The sequence below is a fragment of the Drosophila navojoa genome, chromosome 4 (genome assembly GCF_054131105.1).
Source record: "Drosophila navojoa isolate 15081-1374.11 chromosome 4, UAZ_NAV_1.0, whole genome shotgun sequence".
NCBI lineage: Eukaryota > Metazoa > Arthropoda > Insecta > Diptera > Drosophilidae > Drosophila > Drosophila navojoa.
This window is the reverse complement of record NC_142892.1, coordinates 20362335-20377819: the sequence shown is the minus strand read 5'-3', so window position 1 is coordinate 20377819 and position 15485 is coordinate 20362335. Positions and strand designations below refer to the sequence as shown.

Sequence of the window (15485 nt, the reverse complement as noted above, 5' to 3'; positions counted from 1 at the left end):
ATGGAGATATGCTAGATATTGAGTTCATCAGAAGCAAAATGGTAGATCGCATTTCTAGTCTGATTCAGTGCAAGGCGGCGTCGCATGTGGTCAACATGCTGAAACAGAAGGAGAGGGAGCAGATGAAGATAAATGTCGTAACGAAGATGGTGGAGCAGGATGTGGTCGACTCCTTGTTGAGGACGGCTGGCGCTAAATTCGTCGGAGAGGTACTGCAAATGGAGCAGCAGTCGGAGCCACATGAGCGGGAGATGGGTGGAGGCGATGGATTGCATAAACAGCAGCCAGGCGAGGATTGGCCAGGACAGAGCAAGCAGGAGACGGGCGGAGGGGATGCCCAGATGCAAGAGCAGCCAGGCAAAGATTTTATTGAGGAGCTCTTCCGACAAACTGATGCAGGCGATGCTGGGAGAAATGATCCACAGCCGAGAGCGGATTCGGAGGAGCACTTGCCTGAGGAACTTCATCAATACAAGCCCTCAGATGATTTACTGCTCGACGCTCCACAGTCGAGCGACGATGTGCATCTGGATTTGCCTGAAAACAAGTGTGACGATGAGCGAAACCATCAACAGCTGAGAGAGGACTCGGAACAGCATTTGTCTGAGCAACCCAGTCAGTCGAGTGACGTGGTGCATCCTGCAAATATATCCGACGGCTATCATCCACCGATCAGCAGTTCACGATCGAGCGAGTATCTGTTGGCAGAATCCGCTCCAGACATGTCTGAGAGCGATGCAAGGCCCTCGACGAGTCGCAGCACAACGCTGAGCCACGAGGAACTGGAGCAGCGCATGAGCTGGCGGCTGCAGAAACTCGCGCAGTTCGAGAACGAGCAGTACGCGCTGCCTCCAGACGGCGAGGAGGCGCTGCGCCGAAGGAAACCGCAAACATGGCCAGAGTTTGCTAGAGGAATGCAAGGCAAAAGGGATTCGTAAAACACACAGCGCTACGATTTAAGGAGCAAAAGTAGATAGCCAACAAAACAACAAAAAATTAACAGTTTCGACTCGTGTGTGTGTGTGAGCAGCTCAACATACAAAATATACATACATACATATGTATGTACATACATACATGTATGTATGCCAAGCAAACTAAAAACTACACCAACAATGTCACACGGAGAGCGAAACTGTGCGAGGCGCAGGCAATGATCGTGGCAAAATTATAACAGTAGAACAGTATGACAGTATGAGAATGTATACACATCACATCATCAATTAGTTTATTTGTGTGCGTGCTACACAACATACATGCATACATGCCTACATACATACCTACATATCTCAGTATCACATCGCAAATAAAAATGCCAATGCTTAGGCAATTTACAGTGGTTCACAATTTATTTTAATCACCAGCTAAATCCAACTTTTGGGCAACAAAAAAAAAAAAGAAAATAATATTAATGTTGGTATAAATAATAAGTATTATTAAATAATAAACAAAACACAATAAATAATAAATCATAAACAATAAAAAATAAATAATAATTAATTAACAATAGATAACAAATAATAAATAATAACAAATAAGTGAAATAAAATAAAATAAAATGAAGTGCTAAAGCTTTTTCAACCAGTTACAACTACATTTATAAAGCTAATTTTATTATTTTTATTGAAAACCGGTTTTTTAATTCTTGTATATTCTGATATACTTATTTATATATGCTCAATAGGTTTTATTTATTATTTTCCTAATTTAAGTTCCTTTTAAAGTTTAATGGTTTTTATAAAATAAATAAATTCATTTTAGGGGATGCGACCGCAACACTGCTTTTAAACATGGTTTTCTCTTCTCACTGATTGAGTCACTGTGCAGAAACAGCAGAAATCAACCCTAATGCGACTATCGGTATATTTGGTATCGATATATATGTATTTCTTTGCTCTCAGCTTTGCATCGATATTTATCATTCATTCGAATGCCAGAAGTCAGCTGTTGCTTGATCAACATTGCGCTTTCGCGTTTGCGTTTCTCTTGTTCTCTTCGGATTTTATTTTGACTGCATAAATATGACGCGTGAGTTTAAAAGAAAGAAATGTGCATAAATATTTATGTGTAATACTGAATCGCGTCCTATCTCACTCACTCTTCTCCTCTCGACAGGCAAATGGTCGAAAAAGGAAACGAAGTTGTTGCTGCACCTCTATCTGAAGTACAAGCGAGAGTTCCGAGAGCGGCACAAAAAACGAGCAGAGATCTGGCAGCATGTTGTGAGAGAGTTTGAGCAGCATGGCTTTAAGGCCAGCTACATAATGCTGGATCGCAAGTTTCGCAACATGAGCCGCACCTACTTCAACATCAAGCGTCTGAGGAAAGACGATGATCCGAGCTGGGAGTACTTTGACGCCATGGACGAGATCTTCTCAGGTACGTTGCCCGAAACGCGTAACATAACGATTACATACAAAGAGCCGCCCGAGGAGGAAGAGAGCCAGCAGGTCTTTGAGATCAAAACAGAGGAGCCTGAAGTCAGCCCATCTGAGATACTGCTGGATGAGCCCAACTTCGAGGAGTTGGTCTCTAGTCGCATCAAAGAGGAGCAGCCAGATATCGATATGGAGAGCACGAGGATAGTGCAAGCTCTGGAGGCTGAGCGCGTGGAGGAGCTGCGCGCCATACGAATCACCCTGGAGGAGGCGAATGAAATACAGCGACAACGGAACACCCTGCTGCAAGAGCGGAATGAACTGATGAGGCGCTACCTTGGCAATAAAGTCAAACGTACTAATCCGCATCTATTTAACTTAATTAACTAGTTTAGCATTGATTGATTTACATATATTCCACTACTAACATTTTATTTATTTTTATATGCATATTTTTTGTATGCGTATATCTGAATGGTGTATGTATGCAAACGAGAATTTATATAGGAATCTCTCTGTTTTAGGGGTGGGTTTTTTGTATCTGACTATGACTATGGCAAATTTATAAGGGCTAAATAGTATGTAGTAATAATTTGACTGACTTAAACAACATTTGTATTTATAATATTTTTTGAATATCAATTATATCTAAATATACAACAAGAATTATATATCTATATACGCATATTTGTATACATTGTGTAAGCGTATTGCTATAAAGCAAATGCTACGCGGGTAGCCTGAAAAATTATTGACGTAGCTCATATAAAAATAATAATATTTGTAATAATATTCCATTTGATTATACTTTGATTATTCAATTTATTATACTTTAATTATTGTTACATATTTCCTCTATAAATAATGTGCATAAAATTTTACACTTATAATTGAATCAGACTCCCAATATCTGTAGTTTGCAGAGTAAATAAAAACAATATGCATCATCGCCTAAAATTTTGGCAAAAATAAGAAATGAAAAAAGTAAAAAACTGTCGCCTAAATTAATTAAAATTGATTTATTATTGTGGCGACATCGCTGATCAAAGGCGAATGACGTCAGCTCATGGGATCTGTTTGTTTATCATTCCGTCTGTCTGTCCGTCAGACAATCCCAGGCCCAAGCTCAAATCCAAGTCGAGTCTGGAAATCCGATAAATATACGCTAAGTGGACAGCTAATTAGCGCAATTAATATGTTAAATATAAAAGCCGGTCACTAAAACAAGAAACGCTGAGAGACACGCTAATGAAATTAACATAGCGTGGTTAACAGTTTTATCAAATTTGAAAACAAATTTTCCTCATCTCTGCATGAATACATGAATAAATTGATGGATTCTCTGGCCGAGACTTACAGAGGTGTCTCTTCGTGCACTTTTGAGACAGTTGAATACCCTTTCAGCAAGCGGTGTCAGGGGTATTCCGGTTGGGGATGAGACACCAAGCAACCAAAAAAAACAAAAAAAAAACAAAGTCTTTTCAAAAAGGGAGTAAACTCAGTTTACAGCTATAGAAAGATATGACAAAAGATTGCCAAGGAGAGCGTGTGAAATGTTTAAGAATGAGACACAAAGGAAAGTGCATTACGATTTGGGGTTTGTATAAGAAGAAGAATATAGTCTTGCGCTGATACATGTCTACTTTAAGAGCTTTTGAAAAAACACTTTAAATATAAGAAAGGTAGGGTATATAGATTTCCATCATATTACTGCTCATTTTCAGCTGTTAAATCATTTCTAATTTTATTTCTCTGTTAATTGTGATTACCAAATGGATGAGTCGGCGTTAAAATGTGCACGACTTTTTAGGGACAGCGGAAAACTACGAAAGCCTAAGAACTGATTATACATGAGGTGAACTAAAGGGTATGTGGGCTATGCAGAAGCAACGAGCTAATTTGTGACAGCGTGGAAAATTGTGAGGAAAGTGGTTTTTGATTAGAGCTATTCTTCTACTTAAATGAGGGTATTCAAATCTTAAGCTGAGCTCAATTTCGTAGTTGTTTCTTAATTGGAAGCGATCTCTATTTAAATGAGGGTAGTCCATTTTAAGCTAAGTGGAAAAGTTGCACTATATTTCTGTTTATAGTTTTTATTTCATATGAGTTAGTTTCTATACGACTAAGGCCATTCCATGTTAGGATGCCCTGAAATGTGTGAAAGTATTTTAAATTTATTTATTTTTCTGATTCATTAATGAGGGTAGCTCATTTCAAGTTGAGAGACATTTTTTGACTGTATCGCGGCTAGTCACTATTTAAATGAGGGTATTCCATTTGAAGTTCAGCTCAACTTTTAAATGGTTATTATATAATTGTAGATATGTATACTCTCTATGAGTAGGGGCTCTGCATTTCGAGTTGAGTTCAGTTCGCTAGCTATTGCTTTATTAGGAATAGTCCACATATAAATGAGGGTTTTCCATTTGAAGCTCACATAACACCTCAACTTTTAAGTAGTTATTATTTAAATGGGTTTCATCTCTGTTTGAGTAGGGGTATTCCATTTTAAACTTAGCTCAAAAAATAGTTGAACTTTTTATATGGATACTATTTTAATTAATTTTGATTCAATTTTTTGTATTAGGGATAGTCTGTATGTTAGGATGGTATTCCGTTGGTAGTTGAGTCAAGTTGTTCAACTGGTTTTTAATTTTGGTAGTTGGGAATTTGATCGACTAATTGGAAGCTGGGGCGCTACGTAGAGCTACGGGGGAATCTGCTTCAATTAGACTTTCTTTTACAATTTCAACCGAATGTCTGCCGGCGGTTCTCTCATTAACTCAACGGTGCGGACAGAGCTCTCGAATTTGTGCAGGCAGGCAGGTCGAGGACTCCTCCCTCTGTCTCTCTCCCTCTCTCTCTCTCCGGCTCTATCTGTCGTGACCTGGCTGGCTGGTGGGGTATGCACGGAATGTTCGTGCAGTTCAGCCGGGGCCCATTGCCAATTTCCGGGGTACCAAAAAACGGCCGTTGGGCGTAAATTAAAATTAAATTCAAATGGAAAAGTGTCGTCTGTGTGGACGGCTCGACTCTCAACTGTCGACTGGCCATTCCCAACGTTTGTCCTGTCTGTTTGTCTGCCCATCAGTCCATCTGTCCGTCCGTCTGTCCGTCCGTCTGTCCGTCCGTCTGTCCGTCCGTTAGTCGGCAACATTTTAGCAATTATATTCGCGTTCGGGCGACATTACAACGGCAATTACACGCAGAAGGCAGCCGCAACGTGGGCGAATGAACATGGGCCATGGGCAGGTCCTGTTTCAGGTTCTGCAGTGCTGCTGGCATCCCTGGCATCCTTGGCATCCTTGTCAGTGTCACGTGAAGCGGCAACGTGCTCAACCGACTGACGCACACACACACACACACACACGGACACGCACACAGTCGGTGAGTCGTCTGATGGACGACATTAACGTCAACGTCAACGTCGACGCTGTCATTGACAGGCGAGTTGCTCCCTTTTGCTGATCCTGTTGCAGGTCGAGGTCCTGCTGCTGCTCCTGCTGCCCCACTCCCAGAACGTTTCATTGATTCCATAAGGAATGCGAATTGCGAATACCTTACCATGCCTAAACACACAAATTATTCCCAATTGTCAACGCATTAATTGTTTAGCTGAATATTTCTAGAAATTCCGTTTAGATTCCACTTGTTCCTCGTAACCTGTTTTATATGAAGATTTACAGCACAAATGTTGTTTCTCTCTTTCATTTGTTTGAAATTTATAGAAATTCTATAAGTACAATAGCTGTAAATTTCATTGCTATTCCATTTGTTTCAGGCTGAGATTGTGTGAGTCTTAGTTAGAGTAAGTGACCATTATTGAATTCGGTAGCAATGCTATCCAATTATAGCTCTGGCTTTGATTCCGTTTGTTCCAAAGCGAAACCTGCGCCTCAGTTTACTCTTTATATACACCATTTCAATTCCACTTGTTCCAATTATTAAATGGAATGGGATGGCAATAGAATGACTGATTGATTAGCTTAGCTTGTATTATAATTTAATAAGCTGTTGCGTTTAATTCCAGTTGTTTCTCTGTTCTCTCTGCCATTGTGTTTCGTTGCCAGTTTGTTTCACATATGATATTCGAATTATACTCATGGGCTTTCCTTTTTATTTTAGGTGTTGTACACATGTCCTGAGGCAAGCTGATGTACTTCGCATACCCTACACTTTTTTGTAATAAAACTGAGCAGTTAAAATATGAAATTTGTTGTGTTTGCGCGTGTGTGGGTGGCAGTGTGTGTATGCGTGTGTGTGCGTGTGTGTGTGTGGGTGTGTGTTAAATGAAATAAAATAAATGTATGAAAGCAATAACCAAGCAACATTACATAAAAATCTACTTGGCCCAGCTCCTAATGACTCTCCTTCTCGTCCTCTGACAGACGTGAGCCTATTTACGTGTGTGAGTGTGTGTGTGTGTGTATGTAATATGGCCGACACTTCCGTTCGACATGTTGCACATGTTGCTGCCGTTTCCGTTGTGCCATACACGCTGGCCACGCCCCCCACGGCCCCACGACCCACGCGCCCAATGGCCCCGTTGGGTGGCAGAGGCCATGTGGCCACTGGCATAAAATACAATATATATACAAAATTGGTTCTGTTCTTTGCCAGTTGTTGTTATTGTTGTTATTGTGACTGTTGTTGCTGTTGTTGTTGTAATGAGTATTGGTATTGTTGCTGTTGTTGGTCACGCATGGTGTTGGCTGTCGCTTGCTGTTTTTATTGCCAGCACTTCCTGCCGCTTGCTTGTTTCATAATTAATATCCTTTCACACATTATTATTACGGAAATGAGACGGAGAATTCAAATATACAAATATATATACATACATATGTATGTACATATATGTCCTTTTATATATTTTCCTTATAATTATCCATGAATAGGATATACAAATTTTTATTCGTTTTACTATTATTATGAATACAAATGCAAAGATATTATTCTTTAAAAAAATGTATATATGTATTAATTTTTATAATTTTATAAATTAATAAATAACTTACAAAAAAATAATAAAATAAAATGTATTTCAAAAAGTAATAATATTTTGTATTTAAATATTTCTCAACTACAAAATAAAATACAGTTCCTCAACTTTTAATTGAATTTTCATACATCTTGAATTTGTGACATTTTACAGGGTATTTGCCAGGCAGACTTTCGGAACGCTTCTTCCGTTTTTTGCGAAAAGCTTGTTAAGCATTTTATGCGTTTGGTTTTTCATAAATTTTGGACATACTTCCAGAAGGGCATACACGTCTCGTACTCTCTCTCTCTCTCTCTCTCTCTCTCTCTGTGTTGGTTTCTGCTCCTGGGGACGGTCTTGTAATTAAAAGCTCATGAAAAGTGATTAAAAAGTGAACTGCGGACAGCAGCCCATCCGCCGCCACGCACATGTGCCACACTCTCACACACGCACACATCCTTACACACACACACAGCAAGCAAAATATATATATTTGTTAAAACGTTTTTTTTTTGCAGGTATTTTTGCTGCCATAAAAATGTCAAAAACAATGGGCGAAAAAAATGGGCAACCAGCTGCTAACGGGAAAACTGGGAAATATATTGAAATTTAAGATTGAAGAAAAAAAGTAGCCAAACGAATTGAATACCGAATTCTTTTCACAAATTTAAAATTATGGATTGGAAACAAAAGTTAAAGCCCAATGGAAGCCCAGCAAAGGCTTTGACATCAAATGAATAAATATTGTTATTAATGCAAATATATGTAGATAGGCCCTCTGTGTACTTACCTGCATACTTATAGACAATATATGTATGTATATATAATGCCCATGGTTTTCATTTAATGCAGCAAAAAAACAGAAATTACGAGGACAAACACCTGAAAGTGCAAAAAGGAGTCAAAGTGTGGGAAGGATACAAATTGGGATGGACTGAAATACCTTATTGAGTAGAGGAAGAAAAATAAGAAAAGGGCTGCGACGGAGAAAAGGGTAGAGATAGTAGGACAGAGAGAGAGAGAGAGAGAGAGAGAGAGAGAAAGAAAAGAGTAAGACAGGGATTGGAAGAAAAAGAGACAGAGGAGAAAGAGCTAGAATGGGATTGAGAGCAAAATGCCAAGAGAGTGTGGAGGCCAGAGAAAGGCTGAGATTGGAAGAGGATAGGGAAACAACAAATGAAATAATACGTGAAAGAGAGAGGGAGACAGACAGTTCGAGTGAATTTTCAATACATCCTAGAATATTTTCAATTCGACTTAATATTAATGAAAACCTCCTAAGTGCTTCATATTGCATTAAAGTTTTAATAAATGTGTTTGGGATTTTTTTCCTTATCAATTAAAAGCTCATTTTCTATAATAATTCCTATTTATTATATTTTCACAGTTCATTCTTGAAATGTCTATGAGTTCTTCGAAAACCTTCCGGCAACTTAATTAAAAATGTAACAATAGAGAAACTGAGATAGTTGAATAGTTAATTAAAAAGTCGCTTTATACGCGATTATATCGCTAATCTAACTACATATCAGGCTGTTGTTGACCCTAGCCACTAGTAGCGTAGCGGAACCTCCGCGGGCACCGTTAGCGACCGCAGACGGAGCAGGAGTCGGAGCAGGAGCCGCAACCGCAACATTGGGCGAGCCTGACCAGCTAGATAAGTGGCTGCAGCTGGAGCTCGAGCTCGACTCCAAGGGCTGAGTCATGGCCAGAGGGAAGGATTGAGCGGGCTAGGAGCTGCTCGCATTTAAGGATTAGCATTTAAGAACGTATTTATGGCATGCATAAAGATATTCAAAGTGCCTTCTGCACTGGAACGATAGTCGCGGCTTACACGCATGTGTCGCCCGTCAAGGATGACGCATGACTTAATGTGACGGTAGTGCATGTGTGTGTGAGGGGGGCAAGAGGGAAGGGGGGGTTCTCAGTGTAGTTGAGCCGAGTAGGGTGTACGACGGCCTGTCATATTCACCATGCAAAGTTTTGCTGGCTTCGCGTGTTGCGTGCAATTTGCGTGTAATTTACAGCGATTGCCGGGTGAGGGGCGGGGCTGTGGCAGCGCGGATCGAGCCGGGCTGCAACTGTACAGCCGCGAGTCCTGTTCGTCCTGTGTCATCACGACGCATAAATCATAAGTAACAACACGAACTGCGTCGCAGCCAGCGAATGGCATAAAAAATCCAACATATATACGGGCAATGCGTAATTTATGCTGCGCAGGACGCAAAGCCAGGAGGCCTGCCCTGGGTGGTTGCTGCCACGGCCACTGGTGCTCCTGCTGCTGCTGCTGCTGCTACGTTCCAGAACTGTACCGTTAGGCCGTAAAGCTTGCAGTTTTTCCCAAGGAAAAGCCAAGCCAAAAGACACCACTTTGAGTTTCACTTCTGAGACGCAATTCGGGAAACTGCGTTTGTCTTTTTCATGTCTTTTCCAAATAATGTTCAACCCTCCAGAAAGTCCTGTTGCTGTTGCTGTTGTTGTTCAACCCCCAAGATCGTCCTTGGACCAACTACTACCTTTCGATTTTATCGTGCATGTCAACACTGCTTTGTTGCTATTGTAATTCAGCGTTTCAATTCAATCAAGCGTTTCCATGCTGCGGGTACAGTTCCCGAATGCCTGGCAAAGCAAAGCTTCCTTAAGCCGAACATGCCAGATGAGAGATAGTGCCAAGTTCTTTCGAAATATCGAGAAACTCGATAGAATATTCATAATTATGCATTGACATGCTTCGATCATAATCAAAAGTCTAGAGCTGTTGAATCATTTTTCGATTAGCTCGAGCTCTATTTTTCTATTGCCCCAATTTGTATTTTCATTTATGATTAAATGTATTCATGTAGATGTACATAAATAGAGATATAGATCAATGGTACAACTTTACTGATATATTTTTGACTAAGGCATACAAAATAAATTTATAGCCTAATTCTGTTAGAAAATTCAGCAGCAGCAAATATTTATTTTCTTCTATTAAATAAATGGTTGAATATATTATTTACTTTCCATATATGATAATTATCATTATTTTGAGCTATTAATTAGAAAAAAACTTTGTTATATCTGCAGTATCCTAGTTCTAGGACTTGTTTGTTCAAGAAATCATACTAGATTTTATAAAACATCACTATGAATAGGAATTGCCAAGACAGGGTATTTCTAGTACTTTAAATATCTTTATATTTGTATACAAAGATCGACTGAACTTATAGACATATCAAACAGAATTTCTGCTTGAAAGGATCATTAATTTTATTGATCGATCATTGATGTAAGCTTCTCTGTCTCTCTCTTTCTCTCGAGATCTATATCTCTCGCTCTATATCTCTTTCTCTCATTCTTTTCTTCTGCCTCTCCTTCCCTCCACCCTTCCTCTGCCTCTCCCCTTCTCTCTCAATTAGAACGATCTCATTGCCGTAGATCACTTTTAAAGCCCGCAGATCAATCGATTGTGCAGTCAACTCAAGCCACAGCTGCGGCCATGTCCATGGCAAGTAAATCTAAACCAAGTGCTGGTCGCTTCAGTGGACGCTGGTTTTATATTCGCAGTTTGCTGACACACACAATAGTGACAGGTCGGTCAGTGGAAAATATGAATACCACTTGAGCATGTTAACCCCGAAAGGCGTTTATAAAACTGTCCAAAGCTATTAATATCAAAATTCCGCACACAGTGCACAGCGGATGGAGCTGGGGCCGCAGCCGGAGCCAAAGCTAAATGCTGAGAGGCAGCTACTGCGCAGTTGTTTAGCTCTGGCAGGACAAAACCGAATTGCCTCTGCCTCTGCCTCTGCCGCTGCCGCTGCCTCTGCCTGGTCATGTCCTGGGGCCAGGTCAGCCTATGAATCGCAGCGAGTGGCATGTTTGGCGTCCATGAGGCGGAAATGAATGTGGGGGAGGCGACAGCGGTTGGGTGGATGGTCAGTGGTTGGAGGATTATCAACAGACATATATATACACGGCGCATTTCCTTGGTCAACATGAAGCTCGCTTCTGGCCTGACTCTCAGCCCAGCCCAGCCCTTTGGTTGCTCTGCAAGCTAAATGCTATACGAGAAGCTACGCGCCATGTGTCCTTTGTTATTTATGATTAAAAGCGCAAGGACCCGCCAGCAGTGCACACACGCACACACTCACGTATTTGCATATGTAACTGTGTACGTGTGTGTGTGTGTGCAGCTGAGAGGCAGAGCCTGTTCGGGTTTTTGTATGCTAAATATAACGCTGCATGTGTCCATACACGTCCATCACTTAATCACGCCACCACACTCACAGTTTTTATTTGCTTCTGCTCAGCTCAGCTCAGGCAACCAACACCACACACACCCAACACACAGCGCACAGCACACAACATACAACACCCAACAGGCAACAGCCAACACTCAACACCCAGCGTACAGCAGCAACAGCCAGCGAAGAGTAGAGTACCCTATAGTTGAGCATATTAGTGCATATAAAATATATTTATTATATTAAATATAATAATAAATACAAAAAATAAAAAAAAAGTATGAATCTAACTTTTGATTATTTTTTGTATTCTTTATCATTATAAAAACATTTTTAATCACCGAAAATAATAACTAATAATTATTAAATGTAAATTTGTTGCAAAATAGATTTGAATTCATCATGAAACTATACAAAATTTTAAAAGCTTTAAATCTATAAATACTTGATATATATGTTTTATAAACATTGAATAGGGTAAAAGTAATAATTTTTTTCGCCTAACAATATAGTATTTATTTTGGCATTTAATATGGCATAATAATTCATATTAATAATACTCTTTACAAAATTATATTCAAATTAATATACATTTATTAAATACATTATATCACAGTTTCAGCTGAATTTCACTGTTTTATATTTTTTTTTTTTAAATTAAAAATTTAATTTAACTGAAAATAGCTCTGCCTATCCTCGAGTAGCGCATTCATTTCACTATGCTAGCCCAGTCAACGCAGCTAGAGTTGCGCTTAGTGCAGAGGGTTACGTTGCGCTACGAACTCATCCTGCGCAAAAAAAAAATATATATAAAAAAAGAAAAAAAAGAATTGCGTGCGAGGATTTTGCAATGTTCATACGCTTGGTTAAGCCGCTGCACGCACATCCTTGCGCACATCCTGGCGCGAGTGAGTTTGGTTTTTATTTAATTTCAGCTACATATTCGTCCAGGCCCATATCCCTGTGTGTGTGTGTGTGTGCATGTGTGTGCGAGTGTGTGTGTGTCCAGCGTATCCTTTCGCCCGCTCACTGAAATATGCAAATAAGTTAATTTTTATTTATTCTCCTTTTCCACTCGCTCACTCGCTCTCTCTCTCTCCCTCACTCTATCTTCCTCTCCCTTTGGCCATCTCTTTCGTTTTGTGCTCCATCGTATGATTCACTTTTGGCTTCATATTCTTAGAATTTATGATGCAATCTCCCTGCGCATTCCTCTTGTGCTTAAAGGAGAGTAACACAGAGCTGGACTGTGTGAGCGAGAAAGAGAGAGAGAGAGAGAGAGGTTGGTAACTGGCAGGTATCCTTGGTTTCAAGTTTTCGCATTATTATGATCTCTATTTTATGCGGTATCCTTTGTGTGCGTGTGTGTGTGCTTGTGTGTGCCTTTGCCTGTGTCTGTGTGTGCAGCAGCCGTCAGCCAACGTCAGCGTGATGCCTGTTGCCAGGCAGCCTGGAGCATGTCCTGCATGTCCTTCTGCCATTAAGGGTGGTTAGTTAGGCCCTGGACAAAGCATTTCATTTGAGCTTTTTATTCGCTTTCGCTTCAATTTTTATTTTTTATTTCATTTCTTTTTTTTCATTTTTGTGTGTTTGTTTTTTATGAATTCGACTCCTTTATTGTTGAGCGTCCTTTGTTGGCGAATGTGTGTCAGTGCGTCAGTCGGTTGCCTTGGCACTTGGTCCGACTATTTCCGGTTTCAATATGCGCACCGGCTTCCCCTTGGCTTTGTCCTTGCCAATAGCGGCTCACTCCAGGTCTTCAGGTACAGTTCGCACATGTTTCTATCTCAACTCAACTTCCACACTTCCACGCTTACACACTTCCAGTAGCTATTCAAGTTTGAGTTTAAGTTCCAGTTCCCATTTATCCCTTTCATTTGTCACCCCGATCGCCCTCAGGGCTGTCATTAACTTTTGCTCTTGCCCTATCGACTTCTGGATCAAGCGAGATTGGAAGATTCTTGTACATTCCAGAGTTTATCTTGGCTGTTTAGCTGTATATTCCAGGTCGCTCTCTCTCTCTCTCTTTCTACATCTTGTCTTCTCTTCGTTCTCATTCTAAACTACATATTTTAGCTGGACTTTTTTTTATGTTCTCTTAAAGAAAATTATCAATCTTATGGCAAAACATTTCAGTTCCATTGAATTGAATATATTCGAAATATTAAAGAAATATGTAATTGAAATTAAATATATTACGATAAGATCAATCAATAAGGCAGTTTATTTTTAGGTTCAATTGTAACTTTATTTATACTTGCAGAAAAAGAGTACTGCATGTCCATTAATTGTTTGCAAAACAAAAATAGTATTACAAATTCTATTTTAACATCATATGTATTTCATTAGAAAAGACATTTTTCTCAGAATTTTGTTCTTACATTATTTTTGTTTCATGTAGTGTTAAATAAATAAATTATTTGCATATGTAGCTATATACTAAAAAAATTACAAAGAAAAAGAAAGCAAATATCAGTTGTCTATTAATTCTTTGCAAAATGCAAACATTAGTATTATGAGTTCTGTATCTCTCAAAATTCAATATTCTACACGGCATTTAAAAATATTTTAATATTTGTAAATAGTTACAGTCTTTTTTTGCTAAATAGCTCCTCTCTCTAAATTTTTAAAATTGTATATATTAATTAATTATATTGTATTTGAAAATGGGGTAGTTTGAATATAAAAATATTACTATTAAATGAACTTTAATTTTTACATAAATTAATTTATAGAAATATTTTATTTCCCTTGTTTCTATAATATTACAATAAGTGTAAAGTTTCTCCACCTAATAAAAATAATATATTTCTATATAGAATTTCTGTGTCTATGTATATTAATCTGCCAACAGATGCAATTCACCACTTCAGCCTCTGGCTAAGTCTCGCCATTTCTAGATTCTCCAAGCATTTCCATGGCTAATAATATTTTTCTTTGATCGTGACAAATCATGCGCTGCAAATCACAAATCACAAGTCAGAAATGCGCATCAGAACTCGATTCAGAGCCCGTCAACAAGTTGGACAAGATTTACTAAACGATCTGACTGACCCGAGAGCAAAGTCGATCTGGCTGTTGGATGGATGAATCGATCCAGCATTCAGCATTCAGCTGATGCACGACAGATTGTGTTGAAAGGCAGCCATTGAGCCGAAGATTCTGTCTGAGATGCGGAGTCTGCGGCCGAGTCTGCTGCGGCTAGCTGCCATCAATTAAAGTAATTTAAAGGAATCGGCCACAAGCTGACGGCAGAGACTAGAACACTGCTCAAGACTGCTCGTAACCAGATACCAAAGCTTGAAAATCAATCAGCCAGAAAGCTCGGGCGGAGCAAGACGTAGAGCCGAAGCCTATTAGAAAGACAAGCGTGTGGCTCAAGGCGAACACAATAAAACAACAACAAGAAATTTCAAATTGGATGAGCTCTACATAGCGAAAGAGAAAGAGATAAACTGAGATAGCGAGAGGAGCAGGGAAAGAAAAAAAGAAAACAGTAGCCACAAAATCGATTGTAGAGCTAAAAAAAAAACATATAAAAAAGAAAAGAGTTGACGAGACAAAGGGGCAGACAAAGACGAAAAATATTGGAAAATAACAGACGAGGCAGAAGGCATCATTAACCAAACAGTAGCCAGTAAAACTGGAGGAGCCGGCCAAGTGGTTGATAGGGCAAGACAGAGAGTCGGAGTCGGAGTCGGAGTCAGAGTCAAACACGATTAGAATGGAGAGTGGATAAGCGTGTCTGCCAGCCATAAAAGTGTAATATCTGTAACTCATTAATGACAGCGATTCAAGACTCAAAAGAAAAACACATAGACTGGAGGCACAGTCGATGCAGCGAACAAAACCTCAGAGCGGTACCCAAATGAGACTGAGATGATATTAAAAACATGAAAG

At 39.5% G+C, this 15485-nt stretch overlaps 1 protein-coding gene and 1 long non-coding RNA gene across 3 annotated transcripts; one reads left to right on the top strand and one right to left on the bottom strand.

Moving 5' to 3' along the window:
• Positions 1-1881: 1881 nt before the first annotated feature.
• LOC108650291 (uncharacterized) lies at positions 1882-3917 on the top strand. Its single transcript, XM_018099409.3, has 2 exons — positions 1882-2028; positions 2116-3917. The coding sequence occupies exons 1-2, from the start codon at positions 2022-2024 to the stop codon at positions 2766-2768; spliced, it is 660 nt and encodes a 219-aa protein (XP_017954898.1). The 5' UTR covers positions 1882-2021; the 3' UTR covers positions 2769-3917.
• Positions 3918-12276: 8359 nt separating this feature from the next.
• On the bottom strand, positions 12277-13610 carry LOC149091490 (uncharacterized). Of its 2 annotated transcripts, XR_016196786.1 has the most exons (3): positions 12691-13610; positions 12446-12614; positions 12277-12373 (listed from the first exon to the last, which is right to left on the bottom strand). It is a non-coding gene; the product is annotated as an uncharacterized LOC149091490 (long non-coding RNA). The 2 variants fall into 2 exon arrangements; XR_016196785.1 differs by having other exon boundaries at positions 12277-12614.
• Between the last annotated feature and the right edge of the window lie 1875 nt (positions 13611-15485).